The sequence below is a fragment of the Mesoplodon mirus genome (genome assembly GCF_964341445.2).
Source record: "Mesoplodon mirus genome assembly, chromosome: X".
Taxonomy (NCBI): domain Eukaryota; kingdom Metazoa; phylum Chordata; class Mammalia; order Artiodactyla; family Ziphiidae; genus Mesoplodon; species Mesoplodon mirus.
The window spans coordinates 111,439,561-111,455,531 of record NC_138981.1 but is presented as its reverse complement, the minus strand read 5'-3'; the positions used below and the strand labels follow the sequence as shown (position 1 = coordinate 111,455,531).

Sequence of the window (15,971 nt, the reverse complement as noted above, 5' to 3'; positions counted from 1 at the left end):
AGTCTTCTAGACTTGTCTAGACTTGTTCCGTGTTTGTTTATGTGAATATATTATGTATTTTTAAATGGAAATAATACATAATGCTCAGGTATCTGCTTTTGTACTCTATTGTGAATATTTTTCCATGGCTATGCATGTATTTCTTTTTTTTTTCTGTTGTGGTAAAAGACATAAAATGCACCATCTTTTTTTTTTTTTTTTTGGCTGCGCTGGGTCTTCGTTGCTGCACACAGGCTTTCTCTAGTTGCGGTGAGCGGGGGCTGCTGTTTGTTGCAGTGCATGGGCTTCTCATTGCGGTGGCTTCTCTTGTTGCGGAGCGCGGGCACTAGGCGCGTGGGCTCAGTAGCTGTGGCGCAGGGGCTTAGTTGCTTCGTGGCATGTGGGATCTTCCTGGACCAGGGATCGAACCCGTGTCCCCTGCAGTGACAGGCGGATTCTTAACCACTGGACCACCAGTGAAGTCCTTAAAATGTACCATCTTAAACCATTTTTTAAGTTTACAATTCAGTGGTATTAGTACATTCACATTGTTGTGCAACCATCACCACCATCCATCTCCAGAACTTTTTCATCTTCCTGTGCTGCATGTATTTCTTCAACATAATGTTTAATGTAAGCCTTGGCTTTTATCTTGCAGATCAAAGGCTCATGGACAGGGAAGAATCGTGTCCAGAATCCCTATAGCCATGGCAATATTGTGAAGAACTGCTGTGAAGTGCTGTGTGGCCCCTTGCCCCCCAGGTACTCAGAGGACTAGAAGATCCTGGAACTCTTGGGACAAGCAGTTTGACCTGATCCTGTCACCTGGTCTGATGCATTCTTCTGAACATGGCCTCTTCGTGTCAAAAGAGGTCTTTCCAGGGATTGTCCCTTGGTGCCATATCTACATGGACCATAGACCATGGGCTGGTTGTTTTGAAGGAATGACCTTTCATTCTTATTTTATCTGTTTGTTCCCTTGTTAATGTGGTATTCCCTGGTTTGTGGAAGAAAAAGTGAATGGAAGGTAGGAGATATGTGCTAGGATCAAACTAGACTGCCAAAGGGCAGGTTTATATTTTCCAGCACACACAGGAAGATTCAGTGGGGTGGGTGGGTGGAGAGCTGGATGCAAAGTGCTTTGTTAACTCTCCTGTCTCCTTCAGTGTGCTGGATCGAAGGGGTATTTTGCCACTGGAGGAAAGTGGAAGTCGACCTCCCAGTACTCAAGAGGCCAGTACCAGCCTCTTGCCTCAGAGCCCAGTAAGTGTTCCTGACTTTTTAAGGCTTTTAGACTTTAAGACTGAGTTGGGGATAGAGGGTGTAGACTAAATTTACACCTTAGAGATATAATTAGGCAATTTTGTGTCCAATCACTCCAGCTTCCCTGTTTCTGCTTCTGCCCTGACGTTGCCTTAAGATCTTTGTGCCCTTGACATAGATTGAGATCTAGTCATTTCTTCAACATTCTGTGCCAGCCAATGTGCTAGGTGCTAGGGATACACCAGTGAACAAGTCACATGATGCGTCTGCTCTTATGGAGCTCATTGTCTAGTGGGGACGAGAGAAAACAGGTTATTAGTCCATGTAGTGAAAAGTGCCTTGATGAGGGAAGCATAAAATGCTATAGGAGCAATGACAGGGGTCAGGGGGGTGGGTTGGAGTTAGTGGTGTGGTTACCTTGGTAGAAGGAGGCTTCCTCACTGGATTATGCAGATGTGGAAACTCTCCTAGCTATACTGATCACGTATGCTTTAATAAAGTATGTTCCTAAAAAGTTATTAGTTGAACTTGCTTTTTTTTGTAATAGCTCTGTTGAGATATAATTCAGATACCATAAAATACCTGTTTAAAATGTAGGATTCACTGGTTTGTAATATGTTCACAGAATTGTGCTATCATCACAACAATCCATTTTAAAACATTTTCATTGCCCCCCCCAAAAAAACCCCTGTACCCATTAGCAGTCACTCTCCCTTTCCCCCCAGTTCCCTCAGCCCCATCCCTAGGGAACTATTAATCTACTTTCTTTCGCTGTAGACTTCTTCTGTACATTTCATATAAATAGAATCATATTATATGTGGTCTTTGGTGACTGGCTTCTTTGATTTAGCCTTGTATTTTCAAGGTTCATCTATGTTGTAGCATGTAGCAGTACTTCTTTCCTTTATATGGCTGAATAATATTCTGTTATATAGATAGACTACATTTTATTTATCCATTCATCAATTGATAGACATTTAGGTTGTTTCCACCTTTTGGTTATTATGAATAATGCTGTAATGAACATGTGTATGCAAGTTGTTTTTTTTTTTGACACAATTCAGATTTTTTTAGCAGATATTTTTAATATTTATTTATTTATTTACTTACTTACTTACTTATTCACTTACTTATTTATTTATTTATTTTTGGCTGTGTTGGGTCTTCGTTTCTGTGTGAGGGCTTTCTCCAGTTGCGGCAAGCAGGGGCTACTCTTCATCACGGTGCGTGGGCCTCTCACTATCGTGGCCACTCTTGTTGCAGAGCACAGGCTCCAGACGCGCAGGCTCGGTAGTTCTGGCTCACGGGCCCAGTTGCTCCGTGGCATGTGGGATCTTCCCAGACCAGGGCTCGAACCCATGTCCCATGCATCGGCAGGCAGATTCTCAACCACCGCACCATCAGGGAAGCCCCTGTATGCAAGTTTTTACATGGACATGTGTTTTCATTTCTCTTGGCTATGTACATGGAATTGAAATTGCTGGGTCATATAGCAACTTTATGTTTAACCTTTTGAGGAACTGCTGTACTGTTTTCCAAAGTGGCTGTACCATTTTTCATCCCCACCAGTCACATTTGAGGGTTCCAACTTCTCCATATCCTGGGCAACACTTGTTATTATCATCCAGCAGTTTGATTCTAGCCATCCATCCTAGTGTGTGTGAAGTCGTATCTCACTGTAATCTTGATTTGCATCTCCCTGATGAACAGTGATGTCGAGCATCTTTTCATGATTTTATTGGCCATTTCTGTATCTTCTTTGGAGAAGTGTCTATTCAGATCCTTTGTCAATTTTTATTTTTTATTTTTATTTTTTGTGGTACACGGGCCTCTCACTGTTGTGGCCTTTCCTGCTGCAGAGCACAGGCTCCGGATGTGCAGGCTCAGCGGCCACGGCTCACGGGCCCAGCCGCTCCGTGGCACATGGGATCCTCCTGGACTGGGGCACGAATCCGTGTCCCCTGCATTGGCAGGCAGACTCTCAACCACTGCGCCACCAGGGAAGCCCTTTTGTCAGTTTTTAAATTGGGTTGTTTGGGGGTTTTTTATTGTTGAGTTGTAGGAGTTCTTAATTCTGTATGTAAGTCCCTTATCAGAGAAATGATTTGCAAATATTCTCCCATTCTGTAAATTGTATTTTCACTTTCTTGATGGTATCCTTTCGAGCACAAAAGATTTCAATTTTGGGACTTCCCTGGTGGTCCAGTGGTTAAGACTCTGAGCTTCCACTGCAGGGGGCGCGGGTTCCATCCCTGGTTGGGGAGCTAAGTTCCTACATGCTGCGTGGCGCAGCCAAAAAAAAAAAGATTTCAATTTTTTTTTTTTTTTCTTTTTGCGGTATGCGGGCCTCTCACTGTTGTGGTCTCTCCCGTTGCGGAGCACAGGCTCCGGATGCGCAGGCCCAGCGGCCGTGGCTCACGGGCCCAGCCGCTCCGCGGCATATGGGATCCTCCCAGACCGGGGCACGAACCCGTATCCCCTGCATCGGCAGGCGGACTCTCAACCACTGCGCCACCAGGGAGGCCCAAGATTTCAATTTTGCTGGAGTCTAATTTGCCTATTTTGTTGTTGTTGTTGTTGCTTGTGCTTTTGTTGTCAGATCTAAGAAATCATTGCCTAATCCAAGGGCATGAAGATTTATCCTGTTTTCTTCTAAGAATTTTAGAGTTTTAGCTCTTAAATTTAGGTCTTTGATCCATTTTGAGTTAAGTTTTATATATTGTGTGAGGTAGAGGGTTTAAGTTCTTTCTTTGTTTTAATTAATTTTTAAAATTTATTTATTTTTGGCTGCATTGGGTCTTTGTTGCTGTGCATGGGCTTTCTCTAGCTGTGGCGAGCAGGGGCTACTCTCCGTTGCGATGCGTGGGCTTCTCATTGCGGTGGCTTCTCTTGTTGTGGAGCACGGGCTCTAGGCGCGCGGGCTTTAGTAGTTGTGGTGCACGGGCTTTGTTGCTCTGCAGCATGTGGGATCTTCCTGTACCAGGGCTTGAACCTGTGTCCACTGCATTGGCAGGTGGATTCTTAACCACTGCGCCAGCAGGGAAGTCCCAAATTCTTTCTTTTGCATGTGGATAGCCAGTTGTCTCAGCACAGTTTGTTGAAGATTATTCTTACTCCGTTGAATTGTCTTGGCACCCTTGTCAAAAATCAATTGAGCGTAAACATGAGAGTTTGTTTCTGGACTCTCAGTCCTATTCCACTGATCAATAAATTTATTCTTTTTTTTTCTTTTTTAAAAAATGTATTTATTTATTTATTTTTGGCTGAACTGGGTCTTTGTTGCTGCGCGCGGGCTTTCTCTAGTTGCCGTGAGCAGGGGCTAGTCTTCCTTGCAGTGCAAGGACTTCTCATTGTGGTGGCTTCTCTTGTTGTGGAGCATGGGCTCTAGGCGTGCAGGCTTCCGTAGTTGTGGCGCACGGGCTTCGTTGTTCCGCAGCATGTGGGATCTTCCTGGACCAGGGCACAAACTCGTGACCCCTGCATTGGCAGGCGATTCTTAACCACTGTGCCATCAGGGAAGCCCCAGTAAGTTTACTCTTAATTCCAGTATCACACTGTCTGGGTTGCTGTAGCATTGTAGTAAGTTTTGAAATTAGGAGGTGTGAGTCCTCCAAATTTATTCTTTATTCAGTTGTTTTGGCTGTGGCCCCTTGTATTTCCATATGAATCCTAGAATCAGCTTGTCAATTTCTGCAAAGATGCCAGGTGGAATTTTGATGGGGATTGCATTGAATCCTTAGATCAGTTTGGGGAGTATTATCATCCTAACAAGATTAAGTCTCCTGAGCCATTAACACATGGGCTGTCTTTTCATTTATTTAGGTCTTTTAAAATTTCTTTCAACAATGTTTTGTAGTTTACAGAGTATAAGTTTTACACTTCTTTTGTTACACTTATTCATAAACATTTTATTCTTTTTGATGTTATTATGAATGAAATTATTTCAGATTGTTCATTGGGAGTATATAGAAATACAATTGTTTTTTTTTTTTTTTTTTTTTTTTTGCGGTACGCGGGCCTCTCACTGTTGCGGCCTCTCCCGTTGTGGAGCACAGGCTCCAGACGCGCAGGCTCAGCAGCCATGGCTCACAGGCCCAGCCGCTCCGCGGCATGTGGGATCTTCCCAGACCGGGGCACGAACCCATGTCCCCTGCATCGGCAGGCGGACTCTCAACTACTGCGCCACCAGGGAAGCCCAGCTGGTTTTTTTGTATATTGATTCTGTATCCTGAAACCTTGCTGAACTTTTTTTATTAGTTCTAATAGATTTTTAGTAGACTTGAACTTTCTTTTAAAATCAAATTCTCCTGGAATTCCCTGGCGGTCCAGTGGTGAGGACTTAGCACTTTCACTGCCATGGGCCAGGGTTCAATCCCTGGTTGGGGAACTAAGGTCCCACAAGCCACGCAGTGCGGCCAAAAAAAAGAAATCGAATCCTACTCTTAGGTGAATGCTATTTGTAAGTTAGATAATTGTTCTCTACTTTGCCTTTCTTAAATTTTTAATTTTCTTTTCTGAAGTACAGCAAACTCATGTTTATATATCATTATCATCATTTTGAATATTGTTCTTCTGATGTGTCTGATCCTAAATCATTACAGTATAGGTTAGTGATTCTCAGTTGAATGTGGGGAAGGGTGGTATTTTAGAATCACTCAGGAGGCATTTTCAAACCAGATATACCATCTGAAGATTTTACCACCCCACCCTCTTTGGTTTAGAATCACTGTTCTAGGGAGGTATGTGTTAGGGCCGAAAGAAGATTGAGAACCACCATGTCAGGCCTTGTTAGACAAGTATGTTATAACATTCTGTTGTGAAGGAGGGAAAGTGGTCTGTGTAATTATTTGTGGTCCCTTTTATTATTATCATGCATAATAATTGAACCATCTGTCCACAACAGACAGTTAAGAATAGAACTCAAATAAACTTCAATTGCCTTCTGCTGAGAAGACGAAAGTCTTGTCTTGGTTCTGAGTTTGGTGTTGGTGGCGGCGTATCTGTAGCATCAGTGTGGTTGATGGGTTCAGAGGAAGAGTTCAGTGTCTATGGATTATCTCCATTTGGATTTTGAGGGAGAGCTTTGTATTGAATTTGATATCTTTTCCTTCTCAGGCTCCAACAGACCATCTAAGCTCCGATGAGATGCCGGAGGACACCAGCACTCCTGAAGAGATGCCACCCCCAGAGCCCCCAGAGCCCTCACAGGAGGCCACTGAAGCTGAGAAGTAGCCTAGCTATGGAAGAGACTTTTGTTGTGTATGATTAGGGCTGTGAGAGATTTAATGGGAGAAGATAACCTGAGACAGAGAGCAAGTAAGCTGTTCCTATTACTGTTTTTCTTTGGTCTTTATTCACCCAGTTGTAAACTGGCATTTTCTTGCTGCAAGCTTTTTTTAATTTCTGGACTCCAAGCAGTTGCAGAAGATGTCAGTCACCTCTGGTAACTGGACAAATGGGTCCCTTGGGCCCTGGCACTGGTTTTCCATGGCCTCAGCCACAGAGGCTCCTTGGACTCCCCTCTCTTCCCAGATCCCAGCTCTCCTGCTTGGGGTCACTGGCCCAATTCTGGGGTAAAGGTTCTTGAGACTGGCTCAAATCCTCTCAGGCTGCTGCACCTCATGAGTCCAGGGGCAGTCACAGAGAACTCTGGCCAGGGAATTCTAACTGGATTCTTGAGGCCTTCAGAATGGAGGGGGATGGAGAGTGGGGTTGGAAGATTCTCCTGGCTACAAAGTGCCAACATTGCCAGCAAATCCTTTCAGGAATGGGGCAGGCAGTTTCCACTTGTTGTATTTATTCGTGCAGCTTCTCCTTTGTCCCCTGTCCACTCTCTAACACCCAAGCCCCACTCTTTTCCAGTGAGATATATGTAAGTAATTGCAGTATAGATAACAATTCACATTTCTTGTAGACTACCCAGAAACTTTTTAATACCTGTGCCGTTCTCCATAAGAACTTATGAGATGCCAACGGCACGGCCCCTCGCACTCTCTGTCTCATCTCTCCTCCTCTCTCATTAGCCCCCTTTTTTTTTTTTTTTTTTTTTTGCATAACGCGGGCCTCTCACTGTTGTGGCCTCTCCCGTCGCGGAGCACAGGCTCCGGACGCGCAGGCTCAGCGGCCATGGCTCATGGGCCCAGCTGCTCCACGGCATGTGGGATCTTCCCGGACCGGGGCACGAACCCGTGTCCCCTGCATCGGCAGGCGGACTCTCGACCACTGCGCCACCAGGGAAGCCCCTCATTAGCCCCTCTTAATTTGTTTTCCTTTTGACTCTTGTTCCCGTTGGGAGCAGGAACGGCAGTAATAAAAGTCTGCACTTTGGTGGTTCCTTTTCCTCAGAGGAAGCCCGAGTGCTCACTTAAACACTACCCCCTCAGACTCCCTGTGTGAGGCCTGCAGAGGCCCTGTATGCACAAATGGGGAAACTAAGGCACAGAGAGGCTCTCCTCTCCTCTCCCCCTATGTCCCCTCAAAAAAGAAAAAAAAAAGAAAAAGAAAGGATAACCAGTACTTCCATTAGGCCTAGGCTGAGTGAGGAGGGAAAGCCCTGCACTGCTGCCCTCCTGGGGGACCCACTCCAAGGCCTTGGCCCACCGCGGGCTTGGTAACCACACCGGGGGCTTCCTCCAGGCCCCGCTCTTCCAGCACTTCCACCGGCAGAGTCCCAGAGCCGCTTCACCCTGGGGGTGGGCTGTGGCCCCCAGTCAGCTCTACTCAGGACCTGCTCTATTTCAGGGAAGAAGATTTATGTATTATATGTGGCTATATTTCCTAGAGCACCTGTGTTTTTCTAAGCCAGGGTCCTGTCTGGATGACTTCCGGGGAGGGGGGGGAGTGTAAACCAGAACTTTTAATCTATTTGAAGGCGATTAAACTGTGTCTAATGCAAACTGCCTGCCTCCTCCTTCCCCCTTCCATTTCAAGAACCACCATGGGGGTGTGAATATCTTGGGGGGGTGGGGTGGGGGTGGGGGTTGAAGGGGGTGCTTGTTACTACGCATACTTCCATTTTCCAGGGGGCCCTTGGGTTGGAGAGGTAGCTCCCAAACTCTCCATTGACCTATACTACATTCTGGGTTGACGTTTACCTTATTCTGGACTATGAAAAGAGGCCTTTCAAGGCCGTGAACAGTGTTAGAAAGATTGGGAGGGTCAGGGGTTATATTAAATTAAGAGAACAAGTTCTTTAATAGGATATTGTTTTTATGCAGATGGATGCTGTTAATTGCAAATGAGTCTTGGTTATTAAAGCAGGCTCCTCAGGGCCTCCCGTTGGAAATATTTTGTTAGTGATCTTTTACAAGTGATGGTATATATTTCTTTTTAAATGGTCTGTAATCAAGATTCCTTACCAATTCTTGTCTCGCTCTTCCCAGTTAATCAGAAGTAATGAAATTCGGCCGCTCCTAGCTTTTTCTCTACGTCTTCCTATTTTCTTGTAGCAGGATTTGAGTTTAGCAATCCTTAGAGAGACAGAGAGACAGACTGGGACTCTGACTGACTCAGATTCCTCTTTCTCATTCTTTTTCTGGCTCTCTCAGTTTTGTCCTTGTAGTTAGATTTTAGTTAGTTCAAAATAAGGCCAAGCCTGGAGAGTTGGGAAGATATTAGGTTTTTCCAGTTAACCTGCCAGTCAGATGACCTTAGTCAGTTCTCAACCCAGCCTGTCTTAGCCCATCTCCACTCTCCTCCCTCAACTTACCTCAGTCACTCTTCTGTTGACCCTTTCTTTTTCTGAGGTGAAGGGTCAGAATGGAAACCCCTTATCATTAGTGTGAAATGATTTTTTTAAAAAAGCTTCTGCTTTTCCCTACTCACTACCCTTGTTCTTTTCCTATATAAATCTTCTGCATTTAAGACCTTGGCCTGAAGATCTGTCCCGTTCACACCATGCACCAGCTGGGACTGTTCCTAGTCTGAGTTCTGATCAGAGGGGAGATTGAAGAATTGGTCCCTCCCAGGGGAATAGGCTTTAAATTGTTTGCTCTTTTCAATGGCTGACATTCTTTCCACCTCTCCCCTTCCTCCCCATTCCTTAAGTTTCCTATGCACCCCACTTCCCCAGACCAGGATGGTTGGCACGGATCCAAAACCTCTGGGGGTTGGTGGAATTTGGCTCTTTGAGGCCTCTTTTTTTTCTTTCATGTCCCTTTGGCCCTGGGGCCCTGCTTGCCACAGTGGAGAACACCATCTCCCCCTTTGCTTTTTTCACCAGTGGCAGCAGTGGGTTCTAATTCTATAGCAGCTAAACTCCATTCTTCCTGCCCTGCCCTTCCTGCGTTTACCCTTAAGGCCCCTTTTCCTACTGACCAAATCTCTTTACCTTGTTGGGGGAAAAAGAAGTATTTTGTTTTTAAATCTATTTTCTAACTTAAATACAATTTAATATGTAAATCTCTGCACTTTTGTGTGAGCCTACAAATGTGTATGTGTGCTGGGTTTTTCACTCTCTGGTGTTTCGTAATAAAGAAATCCTTCTTTTCGGGGGGAAGCCAATTAATGAAGGAGACTTGAATGGTTTTAGAAATACAGGGATGTCTGTTTCTTTGTGCTTCTGCCTCATTTCTTTACTTGTGCCTAGCGTGCGTGACCGGACCCCTCCCCCACCTTTTGACCCCCTTCTTTTGAGAGGGCCCTCAGCCTAGTGGGGCAGAGAGAGGGACCTGAACTGTGTGTCTGGTACCCCTCTGGGACCACTTGGATTGGCTCAAGTGGTAACCTAGCAACCTAGCCCTCCTCCCTCTCCCCATAGCCTGGCCCTGTTAGTCCTTTTCTTCTAGCTCAGTTCATTCTGTACCCCTTGAGGCTTGGGGCCAGGCTGGGGAAAATCACCAAGGGATCACAGTAAATTTTGTTTTTAATGATAATTTGCTCTTGTGCCTTGGTGATACTAAAGAAGACCAGTACTTCCGATAATTCAAAGAGCATTTGTGTCAGTTTTGAGAATACATTCTAGGAATGGCTTCCTGTTCTTCAGCAGTGCGTTTTAGAAACAGTATCAAAGGCTAGAACTGCAAATATGGTTAGTTTTAAAGGATGCAAAACCAACTCACAAAAAAGGGAGTCATTGTGGATTTCATGTTTTGGATAAATATGAAAGGGGAATGGGAACTAACATATTTTTATAGTTTTAATATCATACACTGAATTTCCAGTAATGCAACAGTTGTGTAAATTGAGTGAAGATGGTACTTTATTTTATTCAGAAGTTTACCAAGAGTTGTGACTTTTGAAAATCATGTCGCCAGTAGCAATGCCATTCATGGATTTTTAAGTTGCCAATAAGTCTTCCTTTGTAGCAGCTGCATTCGCAGTGAATCTACATATATAAGTGGAAGCATCTGACTGTTAGATCTTTTAGTATAGTCTTGTGCAGGCATTTGCATACTGAAATATCTATTATCTGATTATAAATGACTTTCCTTTTATTTCTCCTTTATACTGTAGTTAGTGTATTATATTGCTATTCTGGAAATTATGTGTATAAGCAGTTTATATTAACTATGAAATTCATTTCAGGGTGGCAAAGGGTACATTGCAAAATATTGTATATACCAACGGAGGGTTGGGGCTGATAGGGTTGAGAACTGTTGGACTAGATTATCTCAAAGGTCCCTTTCTACCTCTAAATATTTGGAAAATTTAGAAAATCAGCAGACACCCCCCCATCCCCTTTAATGCGCTTTTTAAATTTTAAAAGTAACACATGTTCATCAAATTTAAAAGTAGCACATGCTGAAAATTTTGAAAGTGCAGGAAAGTAAGAAGATTGAAAAATCACTCATAAGCACATCACCAAATATAATAATCACTGTTAATATTTTGGTGTATTTCTTTTTGGTCTTTTTTCTGTGCATATATATTTTTGAACATAACTGGAATTCAACTATAAATATAGTTCTGTAGTCTTGCTTTTTTTACTTAGCATTTTCCATATCATTAGAAATTATTTGAAAATACTTCTTAATGACTCCATAATATGTGCATAACCTTTTCCCTATTGTCAGACATTTAGGTGTCTCCAATTTTTCATTATTATGAATATTGCTGTGATGAACTTCCTTATATATGGGCATATCGTATTTCCTTAGGATAGATTCCTAGAGGTGGAATTACTGAGTCAAAGGGAGCGCTCTTTTAAAGGCTCTTGATAAATATGGCCAAATTGCTTTACAGAAAGGCTGTCCCAGTTTGTCCTACCAGCTTTGTATCAGAGAGCCTCCTTCAGCACACCTCATTTAAACATTTGGTAATTTAGTAGCTAGCTGTAAACTGCTATCTTGACGCCTTCATTTCTTAATTTCTATTTCTTCCGTTAATAATGAGGTTAAACATTTTCCACACCTCCCCTCTGCTTTATGTTTCTTGATATTTGGCCTTCCAAGTCCTTCATCTTTCTTTTTGTATTAGGGGTTTTTCTACTCAATTAATAAATGAAAGCTTGGAGCTCACCCTGCACCGTGGGCCGGGAAGTGAAGGGGCCTTGATTTAGAAGTGGTTTTACAACTCTGGAGCACTAAAGTTCCATGCCTCTTCGCTTTCTTCAAGCCCCCCTCCCACTGCCTTTTCTGCCAGCCATTGCCCATCTTCAGCTTCTGACTGTCCCAACTTGGCCAAGTGGGTGATAGTTTTGTGCCCCAAATTAGAGATACGATTGTCATAAAACCTGGCCTCTGGCCATGGCACCCCTGAAAGGAAAACACTGATCATGTAGTCCACGTTGCTTGTGCTCACTCTTGCTCTCTCTCTCTCATCAGAAAATTAAGTACTGTGACTTATCTAAGGTCACGTGGACAGTTACTGGTAAAGCAGAGACCAGAATCCAGATGTCCTCACTCCCAGTGCAGAGAGTTTTCTGGCAAAACCCCCTGCCCCTCAGTCGAGCAGGTGTAGACAGAGAAAGGAGTTTGAATAATTCCAAGTGTCACTTGAATGAAATGAACCTTTCCTTCATTTAACATTCAATAAATACTTGTTGAAAACTGACCATGTGCTAGGGTTAACTTTAGGAGAAATGGCATTGCTGACCCCATTCTCTTGTGAGTTGAGAAACAGCAACAATTTTAAGATTTTTTTGCCATTTTGGATGAACTTTACCAATGATCTCTCCCTTTTAGGCATGCAGAGGGCTGACTATATATAGTCAGACTGATATGGGGGTAGTTGTTGGGTTTTTGTTTTAGACTTAAATCTCTCTACAGACCCCTGCACTTAGGTTGAACTGATGGTGGGGTTTCTTTAGCACAGAAAGTCAGGAAGTTGCCTTGCCGAGTTCCCACAGTCAAATCGCCTGTCCCTTTGTAAGGGCCATTGCCCTGGGCTCTCTCTGACGCTATCCGTGGCAGGTCCCAGAGGCAATGGTATACAAATGCTGTATTGGTAACTGTGAAGTTCTAGGAAAAGGTGAAGCCTACGTATCAAGTGCTATAGAATTCCGTTTATTTAGGACCTTCCTGGAGGAGGAATGTTGGCTGGGTCTAGAGGGGAGGCAGTTCCTTCCCACTTGATTGTGTTGTTGGCTGAATAATATAGAATGTGGCCCACGTTGTATGAGAAGCCAAGGTAGCCTCTATTGTGAAGGAGAGGTGGGAGAGCCACTTCTTTTCCCCAGCTGGGAAACCTCATACCTCATCCTGAATTTCCTGACTTGGGAGGGGGGAAGGTGTTGAACCTCACTGAGACTACCGTGATCAGTGCCCATTTTCCCCTTACAAACCTCTTTTAGCTTTTGTTTTAGTGCCCTTGGTCTCTAGTGGCCCCACTGAGGCCTCCACTTCTGTGAAAAGCCTGGGCGGGGTTTCTATGAGTGAGAGGCAGACCATGCTGCTCGAGAGTTTGGGCTGGAACAGGAGAGGGAATTTGTGGAGGCGATAGCCGTGTTTGTTGGGGGGAGGGGGGAGCTGATCAGGGCCTATCTGGGGAAATAAAGGCAAGGAGTGACAGGCAGGGGTGATGGTTTAGCTAGAATGTGCTGATACCCCCAGCTGCTTCCCCTGATGGGCTGGGGAGGTATCTCTAATCCTGAACTGGAGAGGAGCTGGCTGGACTCTACACTTTTTCTTTTTGAATCTGGCCTTTATCCTCTTCCTTCTAGCAGCCCATGGATGTCCAGCGGAATTGCCTAAAATAAGTCTGATACCCAGGGCTGATCATCGTACTGTAGGCTGGGCAGAGCTAGGGCTGTCCCAGGCTCTCAGGTGGGCTTTCTCCCCATCACCAGCCTCTCCGGACACCAGAGCTGGCACCCTCTACCCTGAATCCTAGCACCCTCTGGGAGCTTTCATATAGCATGTCTCTGAGCTACAGCAGTTAGTCTGCAGACAAGCACATGTCAGCGTGGCCTTTGTGCCCATTCTTGAGCTCAGTACCTTGGAGGTTACAAAAAAGTTCAAAAATCCCCAGCATTTATTGTCACTATGTGCCAGAAACTTTATATGCTATCTCATTTATTTCTCTGTTAACCCCAAGAGGTAGTAGGTATTATTAGCTCATTATTCGTTTTTGTTTAATTTAATTTTTATTTATTTTAAATTATTTTTAAATTGAGATATAATTAACATATAACATTGTGTAAGTTTAAGGTGTGCAGTGTGTTCACTTGATATATTTATATATCGCAATATAGATCATTATTCTTATTTTACAGAAAAGAAATATATGTGTATGTAATTACCTCACATTCTGTAACTAACTAGTAAGCGGTGGAGCCAGGATTTGAAGACACTTTAGAATGCCAAAGCCTTTGCCCTGGGTCACTACACTAGCTAGGGGTCCAAGGTGAGACTAGCCTTGAAGGGAATGAAATGGAGGTTGCTGGGTGGTGACTTGTTATCATTCACTAAGCGTGAGTTTTGTGCTTGACACTGTGCTAAGTATTCTACATACACTAGTTCATTCAACCTGTGTAACAACCCCATGAGGCTAGTACTATTATCCCCACTGTACTGATGTGGAAAGTGAGGCTCAGGGAGGTTAAGCGGCTTGTCCAAAGTGACCCAGCTAGTGAGTGACAGAGCCAAGACTTGAACTCAGGTTGGCCAGAGCTCCTAACTGCTAGTCTTCACCTTCCTGCCCTAGAGGAGCCTCCACTTACTGGAAAGGCCCAAGGGCACAGGAAGAGCCCCATTGCCCTCTTGGACCAGCCCTCCCCCACCTTCCAAGGGGAGCTAGAGGCTACGGCTCCCTGGGCCTCTGACATCCGAGGCTCGGGTGGGGGTATAGGGTCTCCAGCTGTGAAGACTCAGCCTCATGGACACCAGCCCTTGGTTTGCTGGGCTCAGGGTGCCACACGGCATCTTCTAGATGTCCGCGGGGCTGGACAGGAGCTTCCAGCAGCCCTGCCTGGACAAGGGGCTGCAGGCTTTGCGCTGCAGACCTACAGAGGCACTGCCTTCCTCACCCTCGGGCCCTGGCCTGTAGTCTACATTTCCTCATTGCCCCTCTTCACTGGCCCCTCCCTAAGTCTGGTGATCATTGGAGCCCTTGCACAACTACCTACTTTCAGCCTGTATTCAGCCTACAGACCAAACTGAAGCCCCGTAGCTCTGAGACACACACACCCCACCCAGGGCAGGAGAGGATTTTAAAACATCATTTTCTCAGTCATTCCTCTTTTTCTGAAATTTTCCTTTCCCCAGCTTGGAGCTAATAGATTGGTATTACCCAGGGGGTTTAAAAGGTTTAGGAATCTCCTCTGATAGGCTCCCCTTGGTGTATGTGGATTTTAAGCACTTTGGGTCTTATTCACCCCCACCCCCCATCTTTCCAAAAGCCTGCATCAAAAGGCAGCAGGATCATGACTTTGCTGCTACCATAAATTGGAGGCTTAGGCCTATTTATTTATTTAGTTTCATCGTTTTCAAAAATTAAAATATTGTTCCTTTTTATAGATATAAAAATAATACTTTTGAAATTCAAATAAGACAAGAATGTATTAAGTGAACACTTCTCTTCCTCGCTCCCCTAATCCCACCCACCCCCTCACAAGATCACTGGTAACCATTTGGTGCAGATTTTTCTGGTCTTTATTGTGTATGTTTCCTTTTCTTAAATAAAAATGGAATCACCCTATAAATAAAGTTTATTACTCACTTTTCCCCCATGATATTGCACAGACTTCTTTTACAAGAACGTTTGTACATTATTTGTATAATTTTAAAATTTCAATTTAAACAATAAAAAAATCACAAAGATTTTCCCCGTGTCATTAAATATTTTTCTACAACGTCATGTTTAATGATACTGTATGAATGAACCATAAGGTATCTAACTAATTCCCCATTTGCGTTGTTTCCAATTTCTTACACAAAGCTGTCGTGAATATCTTTGTCCATATATTTGTGGGCACTCGTGTGGCTCTTTGTAGGGATGGAGTCCTGGGAAGGGAATGGCTGGGTCAAAGGGTGTCAGAGGCACATCACAGAGTGATAGATTGCCCTCCGGAAGGCTGGCGGGGCTCTGAAAGTTTGTTGGGCTTCCCACTCAACATCTTCAACCTGTCTGAGCCTCAGTTTCCTCCTCTGCAAATTGGGAAGATGGTGGTACTACCTCAGGGGGAGGGGATAGCATGAGGATCACAGGAGAGATACGTGCAAAGCGCGTGGAGCCCAGCACACATGTCGCTGCTTATGAAAAATGACAGCAACTATTAGTACCACTAGGGCGGTGAGGGCATTTGGGCTGCCCGAAGCCACTAAGGGTAGTGGGACGAGTGCAGCTGAGAA

At 44.4% G+C, this 15,971-nt stretch overlaps 1 protein-coding gene across 1 annotated transcript in view; it reads left to right on the top strand.

Moving 5' to 3' along the window:
• Window positions 1-8,138, top strand: part of ZDHHC9 (zDHHC palmitoyltransferase 9) — a 35,164-nt gene extending 27,026 nt beyond the window's left edge. The window contains exons 9-11 of the mRNA XM_082609320.1: window positions 638-741; window positions 1,146-1,242; window positions 6,358-8,138. Coding sequence (XP_082465446.1) covers window positions 638-741; window positions 1,146-1,242; window positions 6,358-6,474 — 318 coding nt within the window. The 3' untranslated portion in view covers window positions 6,475-8,138. The remainder of the gene's footprint in view (window positions 1-637; window positions 742-1,145; window positions 1,243-6,357) is intronic.
• Window positions 8,139-15,971: the final 7,833 nt, after the last annotated feature.